The sequence below is a fragment of the Trachinotus anak genome, unplaced genomic scaffold, assembly GCF_046630095.1.
Source record: "Trachinotus anak isolate AG129_WGS33_773 ecotype Australia unplaced genomic scaffold, CSIRO_AGI_Tana_v1 ptg000003l, whole genome shotgun sequence".
Lineage (NCBI taxonomy): Eukaryota > Metazoa > Chordata > Actinopteri > Carangiformes > Carangidae > Trachinotus > Trachinotus anak.
The window spans coordinates 4339083-4363917 of NW_027273854.1; the positions used below are offsets into that span (position 1 = coordinate 4339083).

At 43.6% G+C, this 24835-nt stretch overlaps 1 protein-coding gene across 2 annotated transcripts in view; it reads left to right on the plus strand.

The window, feature by feature from the left end:
* znf385c (zinc finger protein 385C) overlaps positions 1-24835 on the plus strand; it is a 145722-nt gene that overhangs the window by 46405 nt on the left and 74482 nt on the right. For both annotated transcript variants that reach the window (XM_071467609.1, XM_071467618.1), the window contains one exon: positions 16699-17031. In XM_071467609.1, the coding sequence (XP_071323710.1) occupies positions 16699-17031 (333 nt within the window). The remainder of the gene's footprint in view (positions 1-16698; positions 17032-24835) is intronic.

A 24835-nucleotide genomic window follows, 5' to 3' on the forward strand; every position in this document is an offset into this window, starting at 1 on the left:
AGAGAGAGAGAGCGATTGAGCTGAAACCCTGCTACCTCACTCTCTTATCTCTGTGTTTACCTGCATGTTTTTATTCCTGTTTTTATTTTTTTTTTACCATTGGGGCATCAAAACTGTGCAGACATTGCAAATCGATCAAAGCAAACCAGGAAGCGGGTCCAGTTTGTTAATCAGAGTTTACCTGGTGGCTGCCGCTGATTTTTCAGTTGTTCTCACTGGTGATCCAAGCAGCAGCAGCAAACCAAGGCCAACTTTCAGAGCAGCCATATGTCACACAGAGTCTAAGTTTAGCACCGCTGTGACACCCAGTGACATTCTCACTTGTCACCACTGTATCCACTGATCCATCACACTATTCTAAGAGCGTATCCTGTATAATATCCAGTGTGGGACAACAACAACAGCTCATCATCATGTCACACTGACCCACTGATGTGTTAAACTTCTGGCAGCCATCCAAGGTGGAGAGGTTACTTTGAAAATGTATTACATGATTTTTATTTTTATTGGCAGTTGATAATCTCAGTTTACAAGCAAAACATTTTAATCAGCTTATTCATTGCACATCATTGGTCGTTTTTATTTTTAAAACGATTTTCTCTTTACTTTCCAAATATTTCTCAAAACATTTTCTGTTAATGTCGCAGAAGGATTTTGATTATTGTAAATCAGTGATCAGTGTTTTTCTTACATCAGGAAACTTAAAGGAAAATTCCAACATATTTTTTACCTTGGTCTTCTCATATTGCTCTGCCAGTCTGACGATGGTCACACTCTCCTGTGAATGTTAAGCAACAGCAATAACAATCGCGACAAATCAATCAAAACATCTGTGCCACATTTTCATAACATCAGTGTTTATCTCTGTAGAAATAGAATCATGTCATATAAGAAATGATAACGAGTAGCACATGTTCATTATTTATGCAGATGAACAGGTTTACACCCTTTGCTCCAAAATATGCTTTTTTTCTGGGCTCTGCATTTCCTGAATCACTATAATGACGGTGCTGGGTGCAGACTTATCATCACCAACAGCCACAACGGAGAGTAAGACCCTGGTTTGAAATCTTAGAAATTCACATCAACATCTTTTGGGTGTTGTGACATGAAATCTGAATGAAAATCATCATTTAAATTGAAGAAAATACAAACATAAACAATGATCCATAGATACAGTATTTTTTGTATAAAGGTGCAGAGAAGAAAACTTCAATAAATCTAAGGGAAGTTTACTGCGTAATATTACTGGACTGCATAATTTTGCACCACATTTCACCACATCTGCATCTTCAGAGCACTCCCATGTTATTTAGTTTATCTTTACTCAGATAATCTTTTAATTAACTGAACTTAATGCCGTTTCATATTTTGAATTTAACCATCACTCACCTCTGTTGTCTACACCTCTGCTCTCATGTGAGCCCTGCATATTCCTGCCCTCACTATAAACTCGCTCATCAACACCTCCCGGCCCTCTCTCAGCTACTGGAAGCTAATCCTCTGCTTCTAAATAGCTGTTAGTACATTTATTCCTCTGCAGCGGTTTAGCGGGTGATCGATGAGCTCCAGTTGGCTCCGTCACTACCACTAAGACAGTGATGGAGAGGGCCCCTGATCCTAGCCGCTATCCCAAAATACATTAGCAAACAGATACGCAGGCAACAGAGAATTGTCTGTACAGCCATAAAGAGCATGCGAATTCTGTTTACTGCCAAGTGCTGAATAATTGATATGGTGATAAAACAATTTTCCTGCTGGAGCCATTTCGGCAGTAACGGCTGTTGTGGAGGCAACGCCGCAGTGTCTCGTTATTAATAGCTCGGTAATTGTGAGTGGCAACCCAATTGATTCACTTCACTTCCTGTGAGAGCAACTGACGACGCACAGACATTATCACATGTCATCCACCATCATGCGTTTATTTGATTTCTCACACACGCTCCCATCTCGCGCACACACACACACACACACACACACACACACACTTTCCCCCTGTTAAAAGTGTCTGCTACATAATTAGCCCACTTTAACAGTGTTAATAGGTTCCTCAGGGTCTTTTACTGCTGATACTGCTGTTAGAAAAAGGGGAAGATGCGCCAGCGATGGCGACGGTGTGTGTGTGTGTGTGTGTGTGTGTGTGTGTGTGTGTGTGTGTGTACTGTAGTCGTGTGTCTTTATGTAGAAACACAGCTGGTACTTTTAGCGCTACGTCATTTCATTACACACACACGCTGCAGGGTTTTTCCTCATGAGCATCCTCTGACCCCAGTCTTCGCACGTCCCTTGAACTTCTCACACCAGACAGGAAGTTGGCAAATTCTCAAACGGCCAAACAGAGCCCAGCAGGGTTAGTGTGCGCCGTGCCAAGGGAAGGGGAAGACGTGATGTTTAGCAGTTGAGAGACAGGTCTGGTCATAGTGCACAGAGGAATGTTAAGGGGCAACTTAATTGGTCCACAGAGTTCAAAGGTCAATCTTGTTTATCTTTTCCAGCAATATGGCAGATTGGTTTTCTATAGATGTCACCAGAAGGACTGGAAGGAAGTGTCTTGTTTGTTTATGTGTGTTGTTGTACTTGCGCCTCCATCAGTCACGGCACAAACACAGCCATGTTTCCCAGCACTGAAAGACTGTGTGCGACCCAGATACCACACAGAGGTTACCGCTTGCTGATTTATGACCGTGAATGTGTGAACGTGTCTATTCATTTGTCTGCTTTGCCATGCCTGCTCATTTTAACTCGTCAGCTCTGACCGCGCTTGTGGCCCCGTTCTGGAAAGCATCCAAGCGTAGAGTGCATCTGTAGTCTTTCTGTCAGAGGGTAAACAAAGCAGATGCACTTCCTCATCAAAGACTTGGCATGGATGGCACTCAGATTACAGGAGTGTGCCGACTGCCATTCACCCTCCGCCCTCAACTCCGACTGCTCTTCATCTCCGCTTTTACTTTGAGAGCCTCTGCAGTTGCAGCGGAGTTCAGCCTCGTCCTGATTGCTCTGACTCTGTCAATCACAGCAAGGACGCCACATTAGAGGCACAGATTCTACCACTTGCTCACATATGACCATAGATGTGGTTATAATTTCTGTCGCACATATGCAGCGGAGGCACAGGGAAGCATGTGCAGCTCCAAAATGTGTGACAGTTACTCTTTTTTCTTGGCACAGAAATATAACAAATTGAAGTCTCGGTCACTTAAATCCTCACATTAAATTAATTTAAGTATTCATCTTTCCATTCTGCCAAATGTATCAGCTGTGTTGAGTAATGACTGTGTTGTTCTCTGAAATAGAAATCTAAAATATAAATAGTGTTTCTTTGCTCATACTAACACATGGCTGAAATGTGCAGTCTCTGTGGCTGCCAGCAGCTCATTGTTCACACCTGAACTCTTTACAATCAAGAAGAAACAGTCGTCATCATGTTATTTATCTGTAAAGCTCTGCGGTCAAAGCTTCCAAACTACCTCACGTCTCTCATTTCAATCCAGTCTCCACAGGACACGATCCAGTAACTGCTTGACCCTCAGTGTCCCTCACGCTCGCACTAACACCGGCAGAACTAGCTTCAGGGTCTATGCACCAGTTTAATGGAACAAACCACAAACTGCCCCAAACTAGATTCTTACATTTACCTTGGAGATTTTAAAGTTTTTTTGTTTGTTGTACTGTATGATTATTGCAGTTGTTATTGTTAATTATTTGTTCCTTGTGTCTTGTATTTTGTAGTTATGTTATCTTTGTTGTTGATCATGTCTTATTCTTGTTCTCATTTAACCCTATAAGAAAAAAAAAAAAACTCTCACTATGAACTTGTTGACAAAACAATCTGGATTAGGTGAACCTACATTAGATTAAAATAAATAAGTAATAAACATATTACAGGGGGACGTTACTGTGAGTGACACACCCTTGTGGCCACATAAGGACTGAAAGCTGTTTGTGTGAGATGTGGTGATGAACAGCAGCATGTGCAGTGGGAGCTCTGTGGCAGTGGCTTGTTTGAAGGTCTAACTGAAATGAACTCAGCAGGGGCTGAATGCATCACCATCTGATTTTATTTCTCATGGATCCACAGCAGAAAGGCGATTTAAGACACTCATAATACCTCGTGTTGAGATCAAGTCTTGTTCCTAATCAACTTTTCAAGCACTATTATCTTTAGATTATTAAACTTGTTTCAAGGTAAACTAAAACAAGATAGTAATAACACTATTTTTTTGTTTTGTTGAGCTGGCATCATCTTGTATATTTAAAGATTATTATATATTATGTTATTGTTAAATTTGAAATCTAGCTGATTTGCAGCAGATCTTAAACAAGGTGAGTGAGGAAGCCCTAATTTAAGAGGCACAGTTTTGTTTTTCCAGCTTCACTGTTAAAGACACCGATGTCAGAGGGGAAAACACAACCCCAGCTACAATATTCGCTGCAGTGGAGACTCCTACCTGCGTGCAAGGGTGTGAGACGAATGTGTTGAGGTTAGTGTGAATCTATGTCTGTGTTACAACTTGCTGGTGAAGCTTCTCACCAACAGGCAGGTGTAAAGAAGCAGAGAAAATAATGTCTCATTTTAAAGTTCCCAGATCCTTCTTTGCAGTCATGCTTAAAGATTGTAAATCCTGTGAGGAATTAAATGACAAATAATCTCGTTTCATTTCTTATATCATGTTTTTTTCATTACGTCTAAGGTCTGCAGACATCATATTAAAGCTGCACCTATCTGTATTTTTTTTTTACTAAAATGACTAAAATTACTGTGTTATGTGAAAGGTTTTGCTCATAATGACAAACTCATGGATTATCATCACCCATCTCCAGCTTCCATCATCTCAGTGGAGTCATTTTAGTCTCTTTTAGTTCATTGTTTTGGTTTTCTCACCTGCAGCTCTGCTCTCTACAACCCTGCACTGAGGCAGCAGCAGATGTTTACTCATGAAGAAGCTTTGACAAAACCCTCTGTACATTACTACACCAGCACCAAATGGCAGACAGAGTTAGCAGCTAGCTGGTGAACATTGTGGAGCATTTAGCAGCTAAAAAGCCAGATGTTACCAACAGGAGTTTGAATGTTAGACTTACTGTAGAGTCGGCAGGTGGCCAGGACCATGACTCCATGCTGAGAGAACAAGTGTTTGACAGCTTGTTCTCTTGCCTTCAAGTGACCAAATAAGAAATCATGGAATACAACTTAAGCATGTTTTTCTATTTTTGTTGGACACCATTAGTTGCTTTTAACCTTTTTTTTTTCTTTACTTATACATATATATATTATGTTGCCATGCTACTCAGAGAGACACACAGAGGAAGCAAGAAATATTTGTAGATAAAGAAATGTATGTAATATATAATATTATATATATTATTTCCCTCATCCTCTTTGTGTGTCTCTCTGAGTAGCATGGCAACATAAATAACGAGTGCCCTCAGTTGTTGGCAAGTAATCCGTCCTCTTGTCAGAGCTGGCGCTGTGAGTGCAGCGGGGACTGATGGATGCAGGGGCAGCTTTTTGGCAAGGACAGCTTGCATGCCAGCATCAACACCACGGCTGATCCCTGGATAATACAGTTGGATACTCACTCCTAGATACCGAAACACACACACACGCACACACAGATAGCCAATGTGCAGCTGAATCCCGCTCTCGTTCCCCCGTGCTGAAGCAGCATTTCAGCAGCAGTGGTGCTCTTTATCTCTCTTTATTGCGACAGCTCTGCCTTTGGTCTTTCCTCTGAGACCACTTCCTGCAGCGCTGATGTTGTGTGTGTCCGTTCATCTGTGTGAATGTGCATGTGTTTAGATCATGTTGACCGTCTTCATTTAGCTTCTGTACCGTAAGATGGCCATTTTGCTTCCCTTCCTGTAGAAATTCCACTTTTGATGCCAGAAGGTTTGAGTTGAAGTTGTTTGTCTACATGTCCCATCATGAAGACCCCCTCCACTACATTACATTTGTTTACAGTGGAGCAGGCAATTTGTCAGTGTGTCTAACCACATGTGAAGGAGACCAACTCTGCTCTCTGTGTCTATTGAATTTCCTCCTACAGAAATAATGTCATTAACGACAGGTAGGGATGAGGCTAATGCAATCAAATCCTCGCAGTAATTACAACTCGACCCAGCTGAGCCCAGATACAGCACACCGATGATGAGGAGCAGCTCATTAGGAGTGCTTGTAAGCAACCACAGCTTTGGCATCAACTTCCCTTGAAAGTGTCATCCGGAAGATCCAGAGAGAGAGGAAATGCACAGAAAACATGAGACAGGTTGAATCTGGCAGCTGAAAATCTCTCAGATATATGCTGTGTTAGAGGGAGTGTTGTTATTAGCCTGTCATTGTTCGACATCGTACTCTGCCACAATGGAAGTGGGTGTAGAGTGGGTTTGCAGCATGTCAAGGTGAAAGGAGGAGGAAGCTGATCTGCTCATCTCTGACCTGTTATTGGAAACAAAAGGTTTGTTGGGAGAAACACAGGAGTTCTCTTGATAATTAATAATTATATAATTTAAAATATCTCTCACAGCAGTTTTAGATCATGCTTAATAATCGTGACAGCATTAAAGCTTGATACATGATCACTTCCTGTTTTAAGTTGTATTTCATTCCCATGCATGTTTTCTTCACACTGATGAATGTTGACATTAAATCCAAATGTCATCTCGCTCAGCCACTTTAGTTAATCTATGGGAATCTTAATCAATATATAAAAGAACGAGGCTCCAACGTGCAGTGTAAACAACACAGGATTAGTGATGTCAGTCTGATGTCATAAATCACTATCTAGACACAACAACAGGCTCATGCAGAGACACCTAAAATGACTGTAGACAAATTAAATCTATGTCTCTATGAAGGGTTTTAAACTAATGTCAGGCCTTTGTGTCTCTTCTGTGTGTTACATTCATGGGGATTTTTTCATGAATGAAAAGGCAGTGAAAATATTTCTAAGGATAAAAGTTTTATCACCACATTGTATGTGGATTAAATATAGTATATTTCTATAATTAAAGCACCATATCCAGTGAGTCATTTTAAAATAAAGAATATTGCAAAGCAAACAAACCTAAATACACATCACTGACTTGAACCCTTTTCTCTTAAACATATACTAATTTGTTCTTTCCAGGTAAAACATAAATTCACTGTTTGAAATGTGGCTATTTAATTTTATTAAGGTAAACTAAGTTTAAGCACCAAAAAGTCCTGCACCCAGCGTAATTCAAGTAATCCTTTGAAGATCATTTTCCAAATGAAACATGGTAAGCCTTTAAGGTGAGGCTGTCAGCGGAGTTCGCACTATAAAAGCATCACAGTGACAGTTTTTTAAACCTGCCGTGGCAGATTTACAGCAGAGCCCTGACTCGTGTGCTGATGTGTTGCTAGAAACGACGAACATGATTGTATTAAATTCAGCCCTGAACTCTCTCTCTCCCCCTCTCTGCCAGCGGAGGTGTCTGAGTCTGTTTTGGTCATTCTTGTCTAAATAGTGTGTGGTCAAAGCCGCATGGATTCCTCAGTTACTCATGGATTTATAAGAAGCTGTGTGGGGGAATGTCTGCTGTGCACATCTCCTCTGCCCCATGAAGGGAAACAGACCAGAAGCCGTTCCTAGCCACAGATGCCAGCTGATTCACTGTGGTGTACTTTTTATTTAAGGACTCCCAATCAGCTACCCACATAGAAAAATATTAGCAGAGCAACATGTTTACATGAAGCGAGGCGTGAATGAAGGAACCTGGAAGCAGGAAGGTTAAAGTTCCTTAACAAACTCATAGTCTGTGTGAAAAACAACGCTGCACCTGTGCCCGACTTCCATCCTTCCTCCTCCTCTCCTCTGTCCTGGAGGCAGTCTGTTTCCTCCTATCTCCATCAGTCATGCTATCCAGGCCAGAGCTGCCTCTCTGTTGTCTGCAGAGTGCATGCAATACGTGTTTGTCACACAAGCCGTGTGGGGAAAATTATATGGTTCTGTCACTGTGTGAGTGTGGGAGCTTGCATGTTCTCTGCAGATAACTGTTGGTGCATGTTGAAGTGTAATTTTAGGCCTGAAGGTACTATATACTTATCAAAATTGGGCAGCAATTAAATCTGTCATTAATAACTCCGGGGTGCAGTGTGGACAATTCAGTCTCACACTGGTGAGACAGGAGGGAGTGTTGAGGAGAGGAGAAAGTCCAGGCTGGGAGAAGGGTAATGTCCAACAGGGGGGTAAATATGAGAGCACAGAGGGTTAAATTTTTCTTAGTACAGGGGTAATGAGGAAAAAAAAGAAGATTATTTCTCAGAGGACAGTCTCCAGCATTAGAAGCCAATAGAGTGTCACCAAATTCAGTCAGATGATCCAGTAATGAGCAGTTCAACCAGACACAGGAGCCAAAAAAAGAACAATCAGACCCGCTCTTGGTGTTTTCTGATCTAATGAATCTGAAGCAGCTTCAGGGATTCTTCACTCCACTAAAAAAAAATGCTGTGACTTAATATGAACCAGAATCAAAATGGATTTAAATTTACTTTGCTTGTAGTTTAGATTTGGTGTAAAATACACTCACTTCTTCCCTGCAGTGTGTCTGTCCTCTCTCTCTCTCTCTCTCTCTCACACACACACACACACACACACACACACACACACTCACTCTCACTCTCACTCTCACTCTCTCTCTCACAGGTTTCACCCTCTCCTCTGCTGTTCAGTAAAGGAGCAGTCTGCTGTTTTTCTTTGTGTGTGTGTGTGTGTGTGTGTGTGTGTGTGTGTGTGTGTGTGTTTGTTGTTTTGCAATGATTAGTCTGGAAGCCTATGAACTCCTCATCCTCAGAAGAGTCTTGCTCGAAGGATGCCCAGAATCTTTAGACAGTAATTGCATTGGTGTTTAGTGAAGGAGATGAGTTGATAGAGGCTCATCATTCTTGCTTAGCCTGTTTCATCATTTTTAAATACGTACAGGATTAAAGTCTCTTATCTGAGAGCAAAAATCCATCTACTCACTCTGCAAAATCTATGTCCAGCCTGCTCTGAGTTAATCCCATTCCCCAGACGTCTGACAGCAGAGAGCGCACAGCGCCGTCTGAACCTTGAGAGTGAAACAGCTGGCTGTAAACTTATGTCATTTATCATTGAAATGATTGAAAAACTACAATGAAGAGTGTCCTCGGGGGGTGGTGGGACTGCTTTCTCTGCCACGGTTTACTGTAAAAGTGAGTGAAGGGGAAGCCAGAGCTAGTCAGTACTAATATGTCTGAGTGATCCTCTGAGGCATGAAAGTCTAAGCCAGAGGTGGCGAATGTCCTTGATGCTATTTCTGAGTCTGGTCATCAGAATACCTCGGCACACGCCAACCCACCGATGGCATGATTCTCAAACTGCCAGCTTTTTGCGCGACACACAGAATCAGCCAACAGATGCCTCCTGGGATAAAGACGGCCATTCATTATTATGAAATTAATTGGATGTACTCTTGGTAGGGAGCAAATTATTTTTCAACGTGTCTTCCCAATACTGCTGTCATGAGACTGTGTCAGATGTTTACTGAAGCAGGCAGACAGGTTGAAGGCGCTGTCCAAAGCAGATTGTAAAATCAACACCTCCGAGGCCTCTGGACAAATTGCCATCCAGAATGTCTGCCCTGCAGGATATGAGAATAACGATTGTGCCTCCTCATCTTTATAAGTGTGTGTGTGTGTGTGTGTGTGTGTGTGTGTGCGTGCAGCTGGCTGACTGTGCAGTGTGTGTGTGTGTGTGTGTGTGTGTGTGTGTGTGTTGTGACTGTGGCTGAGCCTGGGTTTGTCCCTGTCTAAGTATATCTAGTCTTGTATGGAACCTCTCCCAGTGTCTGTGGTTACTCTTATTGGGCAGTACCCCAGTTGAGATTGTGGTGAAATGTGAACAAGGCAAATATGGGCCTGTTTTCCTTGCACGGGCTAACTTTAGCACACTTGAGGCAGACGGATGTTTGAATAGTGGTGCAAAAACTGGACCGGTCTGTTTTTTTGTGGTTGAAAAATGAATGGGGCCACACTGGATGGAGGCAGCCCATTCAGTGCAGTGGTTGTGTGCTTTTTGCAAATTGTAAATCTGGTATTTGGCATCACATTCTTTTGCTAGTTTTGACTGACTGCATGGTACAAGCACAGGAAGAGAGGCCCTATGAAATATGTCATTTAATAATAACATTGTAGGCAGGGCTATAAAAACTATAGATATACAGTATGCCTGTGAAATAGTTCAAGTTAAAGTTCAATGAAAGAAACATATTTTGCATCTATTTTTGATTTAGCAAAAGAGCAATCTGCATACAGTTACATGCAAATGAGCAGATGTTCCTCCTCATCCTCAATAGACATGCTGTTAAATAACTCACACATACTCATCTTTACAGCCCCACTCATTTCTCTATCAGGGAGCACTTAAAATTAAATGCTGATCAGTTTTAACAGAATCTCAAAGAATGGATTAAACTGTGCTCCAGAGAGATTAAAGCCAGAGAAAGAAAAGCAGAAGATTTTCGTTTGTGTTTTTCTCTGTCAGTGCTCAGGATTAATTAGAAAAATACGCATCTATAGGCTGTTGACCACGCTGTTATAAATGCACAGTCCACACCAGCACATGTAAACATGGATCTCATGTTCTCTGGATACTTGGAAACATAGCTACAGGTATTGCATACATAAATAGCCAATTGTGTATGTGCGTACACACGGCACACATTCAAAGAACAAGAAAGAGTGTCTGTCTCTCACACAATTTGAGACCATCCACCACACATTAGTAGCTGTTCCCAGGGGGCTGCGCGTTGGAGACGTGGGAAATACATCAGTCTGAGAACAAGCAAAGAAGTGAAACTTAGAGAAGAGCGATCGTTGACGATGTGCTTAGCTCAGGAAGGGAAAGCAGCATTAAAGGTTGAAAAGCACAAGCAGGGGCGGTGCAGAAGATGCTCAGCTAAGATGGACCTTGAGCTCGGACAGAGGAGACACCAACTGTCTACCTGAGCTAGTCTGGATGTGGCAAATACTCCCCATAAATGCTTGGGTTTTTTTTTTTTTTTTTTTTTTCTGGTTTAACTGCTGCAAGGAAAGAGCAACAGTAATGTCTCCATCGTAACAGAGCTGTCAGTTTAAAACCTCAGTCACAGCCACGTTAGCAGCAGCTCCAGGGATGGGGGGGATGCCAGTCGGGCGTTCGGCCTGGTGATGCAGTACGTCTCTCCCGAATGATATATGATGTTTGGACGGATTTCCATGACAACATACTCCACAAAATTAAGTCATTCTCTACTTTTTTAACTTTTTAGTGTTTAAAAACAACGTATATTCAGATAACTATGTTTAGAAGATGAATAAAATAGGATTAAAAATTGGTGTGATGCTGATTTTTAATTTTCATTTTTACAATGACAAATAAAATAGCAGCTGGAATTGGCCAACTACACAAACAGGACACCAACACACACAATCAGCTGTAACACCTGGACGCCACGTGCTGCGACCGAGAGCAGCTAAAAGCAGTTAGTGAGTGGGAGGAGGAGAAGAAATAAACAGCTAAAAGTTATCTGAAAAAATTTGTTGCTGCATAATTAATGAAGTTAAAATAACATCCAGTTTCAAATCAGTTCAAACAACCTCACTGAAAAACACGGCGAGTGATGTCAGTGATGTTCAGCTGACGTAGGCCCACAGGGCTGTGGGGGTAAAGAAGATTAGGTGCTGCTGTAAAGTCTACAGGCTCTCCACCATAACCTACTCCGACTATAACGTGTCCTTTGTGTGTCAGAAATCTGCAGTTGCTGCAAAGAGGGACAAAGTTGATACTGTCTTTTCTGCGAAGGCGTTTGCACTTGATGGAACCGAGATAGAAGTCCTGTTTTTTCTGACAGTGAATGTAAAATTGGTGTGTTGACACTGGATGTGCAGCTTTGTTGTTTGGTAGATAAGCCGTCCTTTCTCTATTAGCCTGTTTCTTTCATCAAAAGACTTTTTTTTCCTCTTATCTTTTCTAATACCATCTCTCCGGTGTGTGTGTGTGTGTGTGTGTGTGTGTGTGTGTGTGTGTGTGTGTGTGTGCCAACCTTCACAGGCTTCCACACATTCACGCACACACATATATATGCAACAGCACCCACAGTCACGTACGCACACAAACCCGGTGCAGCCTTGGTGATAGGATCAGTCTGATGCTGTATAAATTTCCCCGGGACACTCTGGCACACACTCATTCATGAAGCAAACGCATGCACAAGTAAACACACACACACACACGCGCACACACACACAGAACAAATGCCCTCCCTGTGCGCTGCCAAAGGACTGCTGCAAACAAAGATTAGAGAAAACACATCAATTTATGTGCCACTGCTTTTTATTTACTCTCGGGCTCGGGCTCAGGGTGACAGGGACGGAAAACACTCAGCCTTAGCTTTCAACGGCCGAGCCAGCCACACTGTGGTCCAAGCTGCTCTTTCAACAAGCACAAAACTGACTCCTGTATAATTACATTCATTAGGGAACTGTAGGCTGGACTTCACATAATCAACACTGATGCACTGGACACAAAGACACGGAGCTTCAAAGACCTCAAGCCCGTTCTGTAGTCGCAGTAATGACAATACAGCAGTAATGACAGTAATGATACTTTGATGATGCCAATTATACACAGGTCTTTGTGCTCCCTTCACCAAAACTCTCTCTCTCCTTTTCCTCCCCTCTCTCACTTTTCCATGTGTCTCTGCCATCACTGACCTTATGCGGTGAAATGCCCGGAGCTCTGGCTGATTGTCAGGAGAATTTTGATCCTTACCCGTCTGATACATGTCACACAGGGGAGCAGAGTATCCTCCCTCACAGTCACATTGCTTCCAGTCCTCAGTGTCAGGACTGCTTAACGGTGAGGAATCCTAACAACTTGATATTTTTGCATCCAGCTGTTTAGTCAGGAGTCTTTCCCTCTGGCTACATTTTCCTTCATGCATGTGCAACTATCTCTCTGTCTCCTCTGTGATTTTCATTTTTGTTGTTGTTTATTTGTGTTTGTGTATATTTGGGAGGTCAGTCCTTGTGCTGTGGGCAGCAGTGGATATATTTAGTCAAGTGTAAATGCCTCATGTTTGCTGAATTGCGTGCTCCTTGTTTACAGAATCAGAGGACAACTTGTGTTTACGACTGTGCTTGTAACTGTACACATGGATGTGTGTGTGTGTGTGTGTGTGTGTGTGTGTGTGTGTGTGTGTGTGTGTGTGTGTCTTCCTGTATTATATGTGGTCATGTGACATGTACGAGAATCTCACTGGCCTGAACATCTCAGTGTCCCCCTCTCATCAGTGTGATTTAATAGCTGCTAACGTGCTTGCAGTGTTTGAACTGGCCCACCTGGAGGCCAGTTTCTGCCTCCACCAGGGAGAGCCCGTGCCCCCCAACCCCACCCATGCCCAACTGTGGCCACGGCGGCTGGGTGGGGGGGCTGCTCTCCGAGGTGGGCCTGTGGTTAAAGCTGGTTTGAGCTGGGGGAAAGTGCTCTAGTATTTCAGGATCAGTGAGCAGCAGACACAAGATCATAAATAGCGTTTTTATTGCTGAGCTGCTCTGCTGGGTGAGCCTGGGTCTTTCAGCGAGATCACAGCCGTGATTGATGGTTCCCATGTGCCAAGGGAGGAGGGTGTGCAGCGTGGGCGTGCAGGGAGCACATCAGACAGCGGAAACAGCGGACATGGCAAGGCTGGCAGAGCCGCCTGCCCTCCCTCTCCTCCCCCAGGGTTACCCCCTGACAATCTCCTGTCCTGCGTCAGCCCCACAGATCTCTGTGTGCAGCCGCCGCATGGGCTCTTGTCTCTCACAGTTTCTGAAACGGTCTTCAAAGTCCCTGTGGACCAATCAGTGTAAACACGACTACATACGCACAGGTGAAACCTTTATAGGTCTTTCGGTCCTGGTTAGCCTCCATTCAGCAGCTGGATTCACAGACACGTGAAAGCAGCTCATTCATTCGCTCCCGGTTCAAGTGAAGTGCGTCCAGGTTATAGACACGTCCCCGGACACAGCATCCACTCCTTCCTCCATCCATGCTTCACCATTCATAGACATTATGAGAAAGGCACATAAGAGCATAAAACGTACTGTATGTATTGTTTGTTAAATTTTTGTCTATTGGCGTAAGCCCCTGAAAACTCGGCTTCCAATCGTAAGAATTTTTCTGAAACATTAAGTCAGTCAAAGCTTCAGGTGTGTCATTAAAGTTATGAATTAACACTCAAAATTTCAGCTAGTTGCTGCAGCTTCATCTGCATTGTTTGGATGTGGTTTCAGTGACAGAGACAAAAACAGCAGACTGTCAGTAGATTCTTCAAACCTGATGGAAAACAACTCTGGAACAAAAAGAAAATGAGAAATCTCAAATCTGAAATAATCTCAGCGAACAGTGTGCCCATGTAGGACCCCTCCACTCAGGGTAAAAAGCTGATGGAGAAAATAAGTCCTCAGTTATTTAAAAAAGTGAAGGTCTTTTAAAATGAAATCCAAATTGTACCAGACTTGATGCCAAACTGCACATTTATGATGTGAAAAACTTTTTGAATAATTTAGTTACAAAAGATATTTTCATGGGAATATAAAAGAGTTCTCCTGTAGTACTGCAACAAAGCAGATGGTGAAGCAGGCAAAAATACTCTCTGCACTCTGCCTGGTTCAGAGTTATGCTGCTGAATATCCACAGAGGTTCAAGGGTCAGTTTTATTTCCAGCAAATTGCAAATTGAAAAAAAAAAAAAAAAAATCACTGTTAGCATTCAAAGCTAAATGTTCTGTTTTTTTAACAATGAGAAGATTTTCTCACATCTGTGCCCGACTGGTCGTTATGGTAACAGTCATGGTTTAGTCACCTCTGCAGGAGGCTAAACTACATCACAGAATTGCAAACCTGAGGTCGGGACCCAGCGTTGCCTGTCAGAGGAGCCGAGCTGCTTTTTATGTCAGTTTTTTATGTCAGTTTTTTATGACGTTTTATGTTCTGTGACAAACTGACTCTGGATGCAAGGTTGTGATGGAGGACAGAGGGGATGTAATATGCTCTGTAGGTCTTCATTGTGAGGGTTCTGTTTTTATAGCCGTGCTAATTCCGGGTGGGTAGCTGAGTAGTTTGGCAGGAGTGTGAGGAGGTTGCGTGGTTGAGGACCACAGAGATTTTTTTCATTCGGTGCCAGAGAGCAGTGTTGCTCAAAGCTTTTGAGAAAACATCTGATGGAGCCTCTTGAGTGCTCCCAGATTGGCAACATGAATAGCAGCTTTCAGAGAGGCTGCTTGCCCTAATGTGTTTTCAAGCACTGTGTGTGTGTGTGTGTGTGTGTGTGTGTGTGTGTGTGTGTGTGTGTGTGTGTGTGTGTGTGAGAGTTTTTTTCATGCATGTAGGTATGCATGCATCATAGACTCAACTTTACTTTGGTCTCTGTGTATGAGAGTGTGTGTGTGTGTGTGTGTGAGCGGTTTCGGTGTTTACGTAAATAACTCGAGGCGGAGGCAATAAGCCAGCAGCAGAAATGCACAGCTGGGTGCATTTCAGGGACTTTTTCCATTGGTGATGTCTCAATCCTTCACAGAGCTACTGTAGACCTACCTATTCATTTATTTATAGAGACAGTAGCAGCATGTGAAACAAACAGCTCTCCTCCGTGACGCTCTCTCCTGGGAAAGCTTCTTCTCTGACCACACGGCTCTGCCTGGAAAATCTGAGGTGTTCAAGCAGCAGCCTTTACCGACAGACCTGTGTTTGCTTGTTTGTCTCTTTTGACATCACTGTCCTGTTTTCCTGTTAACCCCCGGCACATCTCCATCAGTCAGGTTTTCACAGGTCTTCACAGCTACCTGTACAAACATAACACATAGGAGAAGTGTCCCAGCTTAAGCTCTCATACACAACAGATATGTAATATGTTTGTTGCCGTTCTGATTTGAACTTAAATTCCTGCAAACATCATCAGAGCTGTTTCATAAGCCACAGACTCCCAGTTGTTTTCCTGTGATCCAGTCCCCCACAGAGGCAGCTCAGCCACTGCTGCAGCCTTTTGGCTTGCAGCTCTGCACAGACAGCGGGCGGGCATGGAGTCATCAAGCAGCTTGACAGAGGGGGTTCGCTGGTCCTCAAGAGAGCCGCACTGCAGCACTCTGTCTCCCCCAAGTGGTGTGTCGTCGCACCCCAGGACCACCGCCACCACTTGCACTCAGCTCTGTGCAGTGTGATCATGTCTGCACTTGTGACCATGTCTGTCTTTTGATTGTCTCCTGATGATGTCTTCACGTGCGTGTGTTACAGTGCAGGTGTCACCGGGTGCTGACAGGCAGGGCTTACATCAGACAGGAGTGGGGTCAGATTCCACACACTCTTCTACAAAGCTTCAGGAATCATGGGTATTTTATCCTGTGTGTCCCCTGTGGCTATCAGGTTTTAACAGGGTGGCTTTGTACTGGTCGGGCCAGGCTGGGGAGAGTGATACCTCCATCCATGGGAGATGTGACACACAGCCTCACTCTGTTGCAGTGGGGGCGTGCTAACACCTTGCTCATGCTAACACTGAGATGCTTTGGAAAGGGAAAGGAGCATCTGATGTGTACTCTGAAAAACTTTAGAGCATGGTGCGGTCTGACGCTTCAGCCCCAGCATCTTCCCTCCTCTTCACTGTGCTGTCTTTGGTATTTACCTGCCCTCTTCTTCTGCCACAGGTATGAAACGTCCGTTCAGCCCATCTGCTCTGCCGAACACCGAGCTGGACAGGAGGGGGTTTGGCGCCGAGCTGGGAGCTCAGATGGACGTCGCGTCGACTTGCAGCGACACCCAGGACGATGGCGCAGTAACAGATGAGCAGTCACACGGGGGCGTTGTGCCCTCTGCACTCTACAGAGCCAAAAGGGAGAGGAAGCAGCGGAGCTACACATTGTGTGAGGTCTGCAACATCCAGCTCAACTCAGCCGCACAGGCCCAAATTCACTACAACGGCAAATCCCACCAGAAGAGACTCAAGCAGATCAGCAATGGCAAAATACCAAGTAACACAGGTAGGACTCAGGTGCTGCTGCTGTTTGACTGACCAGCGGTTTGTTTGTAAAAGTAGATATAAATGCAGAACATTGGATAAACTGCTGTGCCACTGGATTTTCGTGAGACTGCCTCGCACAATAGGGCCACGCAGATTAACACAATCCCACACACTGTCACCAGCCTCCATGCGCCAATCCCCCCTACTTGTATTCAACAGAAGTTAAACAAATTGGATTCTATTTGCTGAAATTTGTTCAGACAGAGCCTTGGGCTGAAGACACACACGCGCACACAAACCCACACCACAAACACACACGCACGCAAGCAAGTGGAGCAGAGCTGAATGAAGTCAGAAAGTGAGAAGCTAATTAAGTGCTGGTTGTGTTTGATGGTTGTGCTTCTGGGAGAGATGCAGCTGGAGTGAAGTTGGACATTTTTGTCATTCTAGTCACAGCCTCGATTAGGACTCTACTGCAGAGGAATCAGTGTCTCAGTTAGGCTTGACTTGTTCACGCTCCTGGTCCTCAGCCTTGCCAAAAGGGTGCACACTAAAGAAAACACTTAAAACACATAAGAGAAACAGCCAATCAGATCACACACACCTGTAAAAAAAATGAATATGTAGAAATTAAAAAGACTTTAGAGACAGTTCAGGGGTTAATTATCATATGAGTGGATCTTTAGTAGGGGCAGGTTGTCCGAAGACCAAGGGGTCACAGTCGTACACGGCTGCTTAGTTTGTTCACTGAGAAACACGGTGATGAGCGGGAATATTTCTGTCTGAATCAACCAATCACACGGCTTACATCTGCCCTCCAGGAATGATCACATGTTCGGATGCATGTATGTTTTTATGTTTGCGTGTGTGTGTCTGTAAAAGAGCGTGGCTGTTTCAAACAGGCGTTTTCTCACATCCAGATGTTACATTTTTCAAAGGAAGTGAAATCATCTCATCTCAGTGACAGATCTGTAAAGTTCAATGTCGAGCCCTCAGAAGATATTTCGAAGGTACCAGTGGACTGACGCTCAAGGAAGCAGGCTTATTCAACAGTTTAATTTCCAAGACAGCTGAGGGAATGAATGTAAAGTCTATGTATCCTTGACCAAAGCACTTGATAACTAACTTCTCCTACAGAGCACCTGAGTTTGTTTTTTTTATGGGAGACTCACAGAATTTATCTCTAAAAATGTTCTTTTGTAGCATCTGAAGCAGGTTTGAGCACAAACATGTTCTGTCAAATAAATAAGGATGAAGCCACTATATATGTTTTTGAAAATAAAGAAATTCCCTTTTGCTGATGTCTGAACAAAGCTCTAAGACGAGCTGTTTAAAAGCCGTTGTAGTGTTACTGGAGCAGTTGCACAAGATGCAGTAAAAAGAGTTAGATTTGCTTCTGTTGTGCATGGTTGTGTTTGTTGTGTTTTATGACACTGACAAGTGTGAAGATATAATATTGCAGGTGTCAGTCTTCCACTGTGCTCTTAGTTGCAGGAAACATGTCATTACAGTAAGTTACGGAGCAGCTTAGTGAACTTACAATCACTTGTTATCCTCAGGCTTCGTTCATCTACTCCATGGAGGGTTTTGCCAGAACTTCTGTGACTAATTTGCTCCATGTCTAAATGATTTCATTTCATTTATTTAAGCCTTGAGAATCATTGAGGTTTCCCTCATTTGCAGTGATGTTGAGATGCACAAAAATACACAAAGTTATATTTCAAAAGAGGACAATACTCAGTGAAAGCATCTGCACACTAAGGTGAAGTGGTTTGAGATCATCTTCTTGAATTGTGTGGGGGTAGTGAACGTGTGTTGAGAGTGTGTTGTTGCTGATTTCATGTGTTTGGTGAACAAAAACTAAAAGGCAGTTCAGAGTAAACCCACAGGACCTGGAGCAGAAGACAGTTAGTAGAGTGAGTTTGGTGTAGTCCGGTGGTCCAGCCCAGTGTGGATATTGTATAGGGTGGTGAATGTCCAATAAGGACTTGATGGATGAAAAGGTAGAGATGTTTATCACATCTACTTTATTATACAGGGTGCAGTGAATCAAATTGAGATGGTTTTATTGAAAACTCCGCTACGTCTTACTATAAGTTTCTAAATGTTGAAAGCCTCTCCACTGCCCTTTTGAAAACTCATTTCATGTGCTGAAATCATTTTAGAAACACAAAGCTGTGTTTTGTTAAAAAAAAAAAAAAATCATTCGTCTTTGTTAAATTCCAGAATAAATACATTTAATTCTCTTGCCATTTTGGGGGAAATCAGAGTAATTGTCAGTTGTGAGAAACGTGAGTGAAGATTGAAACAGACCATGAAAACTACACACTGCAAAGATCCTTTTCTCTCTGTCTCCGTCTCCATAAAGCCATCGAGTTTCTCCAGTAAAAATGGAGCTTTTCAAAACATCCTCCAAAATGTGCATATTAGAGAAAAAAAACAGATTTTTGATTGGCTGACACATGATTGTTATTTGACTTTTCACAAACAGCTGTCTGCTGCTGCCTGTGATTCTTCATGTGATTACTTAATGCGGGGTTTGTCGCTGACATTTGTTTTCAGCTTTGTCAAAAGTCAGTTTGAGCATTGAATCCTAATTTGTGATGCAGCAGTTGTGACAGTTTATCAAATCACTATTTAGTTGTGCTTCATCTGACAACAGACACACAAAAAGTATAACAAAGACAACACATGGCTCTGGTGAAGCAGAAACGATGTTGTTTGCAGAGCAAAAAGAGATGAGCAGAGAAAAAGACGTGTTTGTCAGTGAGGGCAGCAAAACTTTCAGAAATTGTTCAGAAAGTGCCAGAGTCGACAGAAAACTTTCAGCAGTGAACTGTGCTTTCAGGTTTATCTCCATCACTGTGGTCAAGGCCTGAGATCAGCACATCAGAAGGCCTCAAAGTCGCAGCTGAAATTAGGTTTTAACATTTACATGCAAAGTGCTTTGGCCCTGCTTTCTGCTGAGAACTGCCTCAACAGTAAAACAGGGTTTGTATGCTGATAGACCCAGAAAATACCTTTATGTTTACATGTGTTTCTTTCTTTCTTTCTTTCTCTCTTTCTTTCCTCTCTAAACTCATAAACAAAATATGTAGATACACAACAGAACACAAAATAACTGATTGCCCACCAGACCTGGAGCTGGAGGTCTTCTGAGGGAGACTTGCAACAGGGTATTGTTCTTTTTTTTTTTTTTATAACACATGAAAATTTCCATCCATCCATCCATCCATTCACACACACACACACACACACACACACACACACACACACACACACACACACACACACACACTGTCCATGGCATTTAAAGCCTTGGCTCTAATCAGGCTGATGCAGCAGGTTCAATCTGCAGCAGAGGCAGCCGGTAAGGCGGAGCTGACTGACAGTCTGTTCTAGTCGAGCAAATCGGTGAGTTCTGTGCAGCAGGAAGTCCATACACGGTTAATTTTCACCTCTTTTTTTAATTCCACAAACAAAAGACTGCAGACCGACAGCTCTGCAACGTTTTAGTGGACGTGTACTTGACTGTTGAGACACATTTACATCTGTGCATTAATGCTAGGTTTGGATCACACACTGAACACAGACGGGTCAGTTACTTCCTCTTATGGACGCACAGAACGCACATGCGTGGCAGCAGTGGTCAGCTTGCTAACAGCTGAAGTCTTTGCTGTATGCTCAAGTGCGACTCTTAACAGACACTGTTTGATCATTCGGCCTTTGCCATCAGCAGCTCTCTGAGGTCGGCCTGGTGTGTCAGGCTGCTTAGATGGAGCAGACCAGCGATTGTGGAAATAAATTCTGTAATACACCAGAAACTCAAGTCACACACACGGGGAACGTGTTGTCTAAATTCCCTGCTTTGGTACACTGCTGCAGGTGATGTGGACTGCATATATAAAAGTTTATGTGTGTGTGTGTGTGTGTGTGTGCGCGCGTGCGTGTGTGTGTTGTGGAGTGTGTGTGAGAGAGGTGCAGAGCATGCTGAACTGTTGTGGTGTGCAGATTCTCTCTGACATGCAGTCACAATCACACAGCCTTATCTCTGCTCACCTTCTGCTGACTCCCCCAGGCAGCCAGCCCTGCTGTGTCCTCAGCTTCACCACCGCTCCTCTGCTGTGTTTGTGTATGTGTGTGTATGTGTGTGTGTGTATGTATGTGTGCACGCTGCATGTCTGGCTCAGATATTTTTAGACTTCTTAAATGCTGCAGAGTCTGTAACTTGGAGACGTGAACGCGTGCTTCGGTGCATCTGTGTTTATGCCAGCCCACATATGTACAGGAAGGCCTCTGTGCCTGGTATGGATGTTTATAGGTTTATAGAGTCTATGAATAAAGAACAGAGCACTTTTTTTCCCCTCTTTAAATTAATCTGTATGCGTGTCTGTGTTTTTCCCAGCGAATCGTCTCCATGTCGGCGAGTGTTTCCCTCCCTCTCTGCTTCACTGAGCTGACAGTGGGTCTGGGCTCTCTCTCTCTCTCTCTCTCTCTCTCTCTCTCTCTCTCTCTCTCTCTCTCCTGCCTCCCTTCCTTCCTCTTCCTCTTCTCTCTTTTTTTTCTTCTGGCGTGGATGTTGGACATGTGGCGCAGACAGTCCTCTCAGAAGATGAACGTGTCAGTGATTAAGTTACCCCGCTCTGTTATCATGGAGAATGATTTGTAGAGAAGCTTGATGCTGACAGGACTGAGGGGAGAGGAGGCGTCCAGATGTTTGGGTGACAATGTGAGTTCGGGTGCTAATTTATGCGGCTTTTTCCCATTTTTATCTTGTAATCTTTTTCACAATGAGTGATTTTATAAATTCGCTGCGAATGCCAGCCAACTTGTTTGTTACACACTTTTAAAATGAAGGTGGTAATGACTTACTGATGTTAAAACAGCCAACATAAATTAGGCTGAATCAGAACAGTTTCCTGAAGATAAAATAAAGCTACTTTAAGGAAATAAACTCAACAAAAGGACGACTTAAAGTGGTTTTAGATTGTCGTGGCTCTTTTATGCCTGCTAATGTTGGCTATATTTCATCCTGTCTGAAAAGAAAAACGGTGGCAGTGCTCGCAATATTTCAATGCCACAGCAAAGATTTTAAGCAGAGCTAGAACGTCTGGTGGGTAGATATCCTACAGATATTGATATGTCATTGTTTAGTTGACAAATGTGTTCATGTCACTTGCATCATTTCCTCACTGATAATGATAATGATCTTTCCAGTTTGCAGCTATGAGGAAAATTCAGCCAGATTTCCCCTTTAACCTTTGTAGTTCTGTTATATATTGTTGTTGGCATTAAAATACAAGGAAGCCCAGCTGCTATATGGATGAGTCACGTTCCAATGTAACTTCAAGAGTCCAGATGCTACTTTCTTATCCTCTCTGTCTCACTGTATCAGTCTTGCATGAGATTTGGCCCTCACAGCACGAACCATGTCACATGTGAAGCTATAGTGCACGCAAACATCTGCACAGAGAGATGAATGTTTGCAACAAACATCTGCACGGAGTGAGTTTTGTTTTCTGGCATCTTCCTTCACGAGGTTGTATCTGTGAAGTGTGATTGGGTGAATGTTGTGCGGTAAACACAGGTGAATGAGTTCAGGAATTCAGCTCGCTGCTCAAGGACACACTGAGGAAAACCTGTCATCAGGGGCCGACGCGTTTATAAGAACTACAAACACAGTCCTCAACGTGTGATTTTAAGTGTGTGTAAGAGGTGAGGTCAAAGGTTAGGGTTAGTAAACTGCAGCTTAACGTGTGTGATGCATCCCTGATTCACGTCACATGTCTCTGCCTGTGATCTTCACACTGTCTGTAAACAGCAGCACCTCTTCCAGGCACATAAACGTGTCTTTAGCTTCACTGTTTGCTTGGGTGTGTGTGTGTGTGCGTGTGTGTGTTTGTTAGGTACAAAGCACAAGCCTCCAGTTCCTTCCAGCTCGCGGCGGTGAGGCTGGGAGACCTCGGACTTCCTCTGACCCTCCGATGAGCAGTAGAGAGTCCAGTCCTCTGACGGAAACTGGCCTTAATCCTTTATAATTACCATTGTTGTTTATTTTGGGCAAGGACTCACAACCAGACATCACGAAATATAGAGACCAACAAATAAAACATGCCCTGCCCCTGACAGAAATGCCTCATGAACATGCACACACACACGGCTGAATTGTGCGGTGCAGTAAATCACCTTCCTTTTCAGAGCAGATGATCAAATGATGATGAAAGGGTGTGTAGAGAGGGAAGAGCGGAGGGATTGGAGAGTGGACAGCAGCCTGGCCTGATATGACCCAACAGAGCCGCCTGTAGGTCTATAAATCTAACAGTCTGACTGCACACTGTGGTTGTTGTGTTAATCTCCCTCAGCTTTGTGAGGAGGCATAAATGTGTCATGTTTGGATGTGTTTTCTGTGAGGGAGAAAATGAGAGGAGGAGAGAGAGAGAATCTGCATTTTTTTTCTTTTTACAGTCCTCCATATCTCATTTTCCTTTGATTTGTGCTTTTTTTTCACAGTGTGTGTGTGTGTGTGTGTGTGTGTATGTGTGTTAGTATATGTTTGTGTAATGTGAGCCTCCTCTTCATGGTGAGTCTCTTCATCATGGTCCCTGTCTGACTCCATCTCTCTGGCTCTGTTTTAATAAAGCGTGAGGAATTGGATTAAAGGCAAGGATTTTCTGCATGAATGCATTTGCGCATCTGCGTTTTTATTTTTGTGCCGCTTTGCCATTTTCCTATCACCCACCCCCCCCATCCAGCAGAGTGAAATGACTCCTCCCTCCACGTGCCTTTGGACATACATGTGCATACGTCGTTGGTGTGCAGCGTTTATGCAGTGATCTCAGTGTCTCTTCTGATCCTTGTAAATTGCTGAGCGTTGCTCGTCTCTGGTTGCTCTGTTTGATGTTTTCATGTGTTCGTCAGCTGCTGTGGAGCCTGTGTACAGTAGCTGTTGGTTGATGGCTCTGTCTAATTGCAAGAAACACTCGCTTCCACTTTGATGTCATTTTGTAGCACAACAAAACAATAAAAATTTCACAGATGGTCATAACAAAAAAAAAAAATCTTTAAGTAAATGAGAACATGTAAAATACAAATTACCCAGAAGCCAGTGGGGGTATGTAGGAAATTGCAATGACCTATTTCATATCTGTATGAGTTGATAATTGCATTTTAGCGACTGTCTTTTCCTGGCACTGGATAAGTGAGTAAATCTCCTGAAATGTGATGTGGCTGCGGAGTCTTGCACTTTGTTCCCACCCATCCACCTCAGATGCCCCCTGCTCGCTGTCCTCCTCTCTCCCTCCTCTCCGCTCTGCCCCCAGGGTGCGCCCCTCTGTGTGATTGCGGTTCAAACTCTGGGAAAAGGTCGGCAGGCGTACCAGGGTTGACACACAGGGCCCAGTGGAGCGAGAAACATGAGGAGTGACGCTCGTAAGGTCACGGGGAGAGGGGTGCATCCGATGCCTGTGTTTACCCCGGGCTCTGACAGGTCGGCTGGCTCCGTCTGTGGAAGAAGGCCAAGCACATCTCACTATCAGCCCTTATCTGGCCCGTCTGATACACAAACCCAGATTGCCGCGGCTGCCTCAGACATATCTGCTAAATGAATTGAGCTGTTTTCCAGTTTGTTAAATGTCATAAAATATCAGTCAGTTTCAACAGCGCTCAGTCAATCCAGTCACCCAGCGAGACCGACTCACTCGCCGCTGCCCTCGCTCCTTTTTTTATTCCCTAAACTCCAACTAGAGTTGAAGTCATTGGTGTAAAAGCATTGAATGTGTTATTTTTGTGCTCCTCCGACACACACTGAACATCAGCAGAGATAT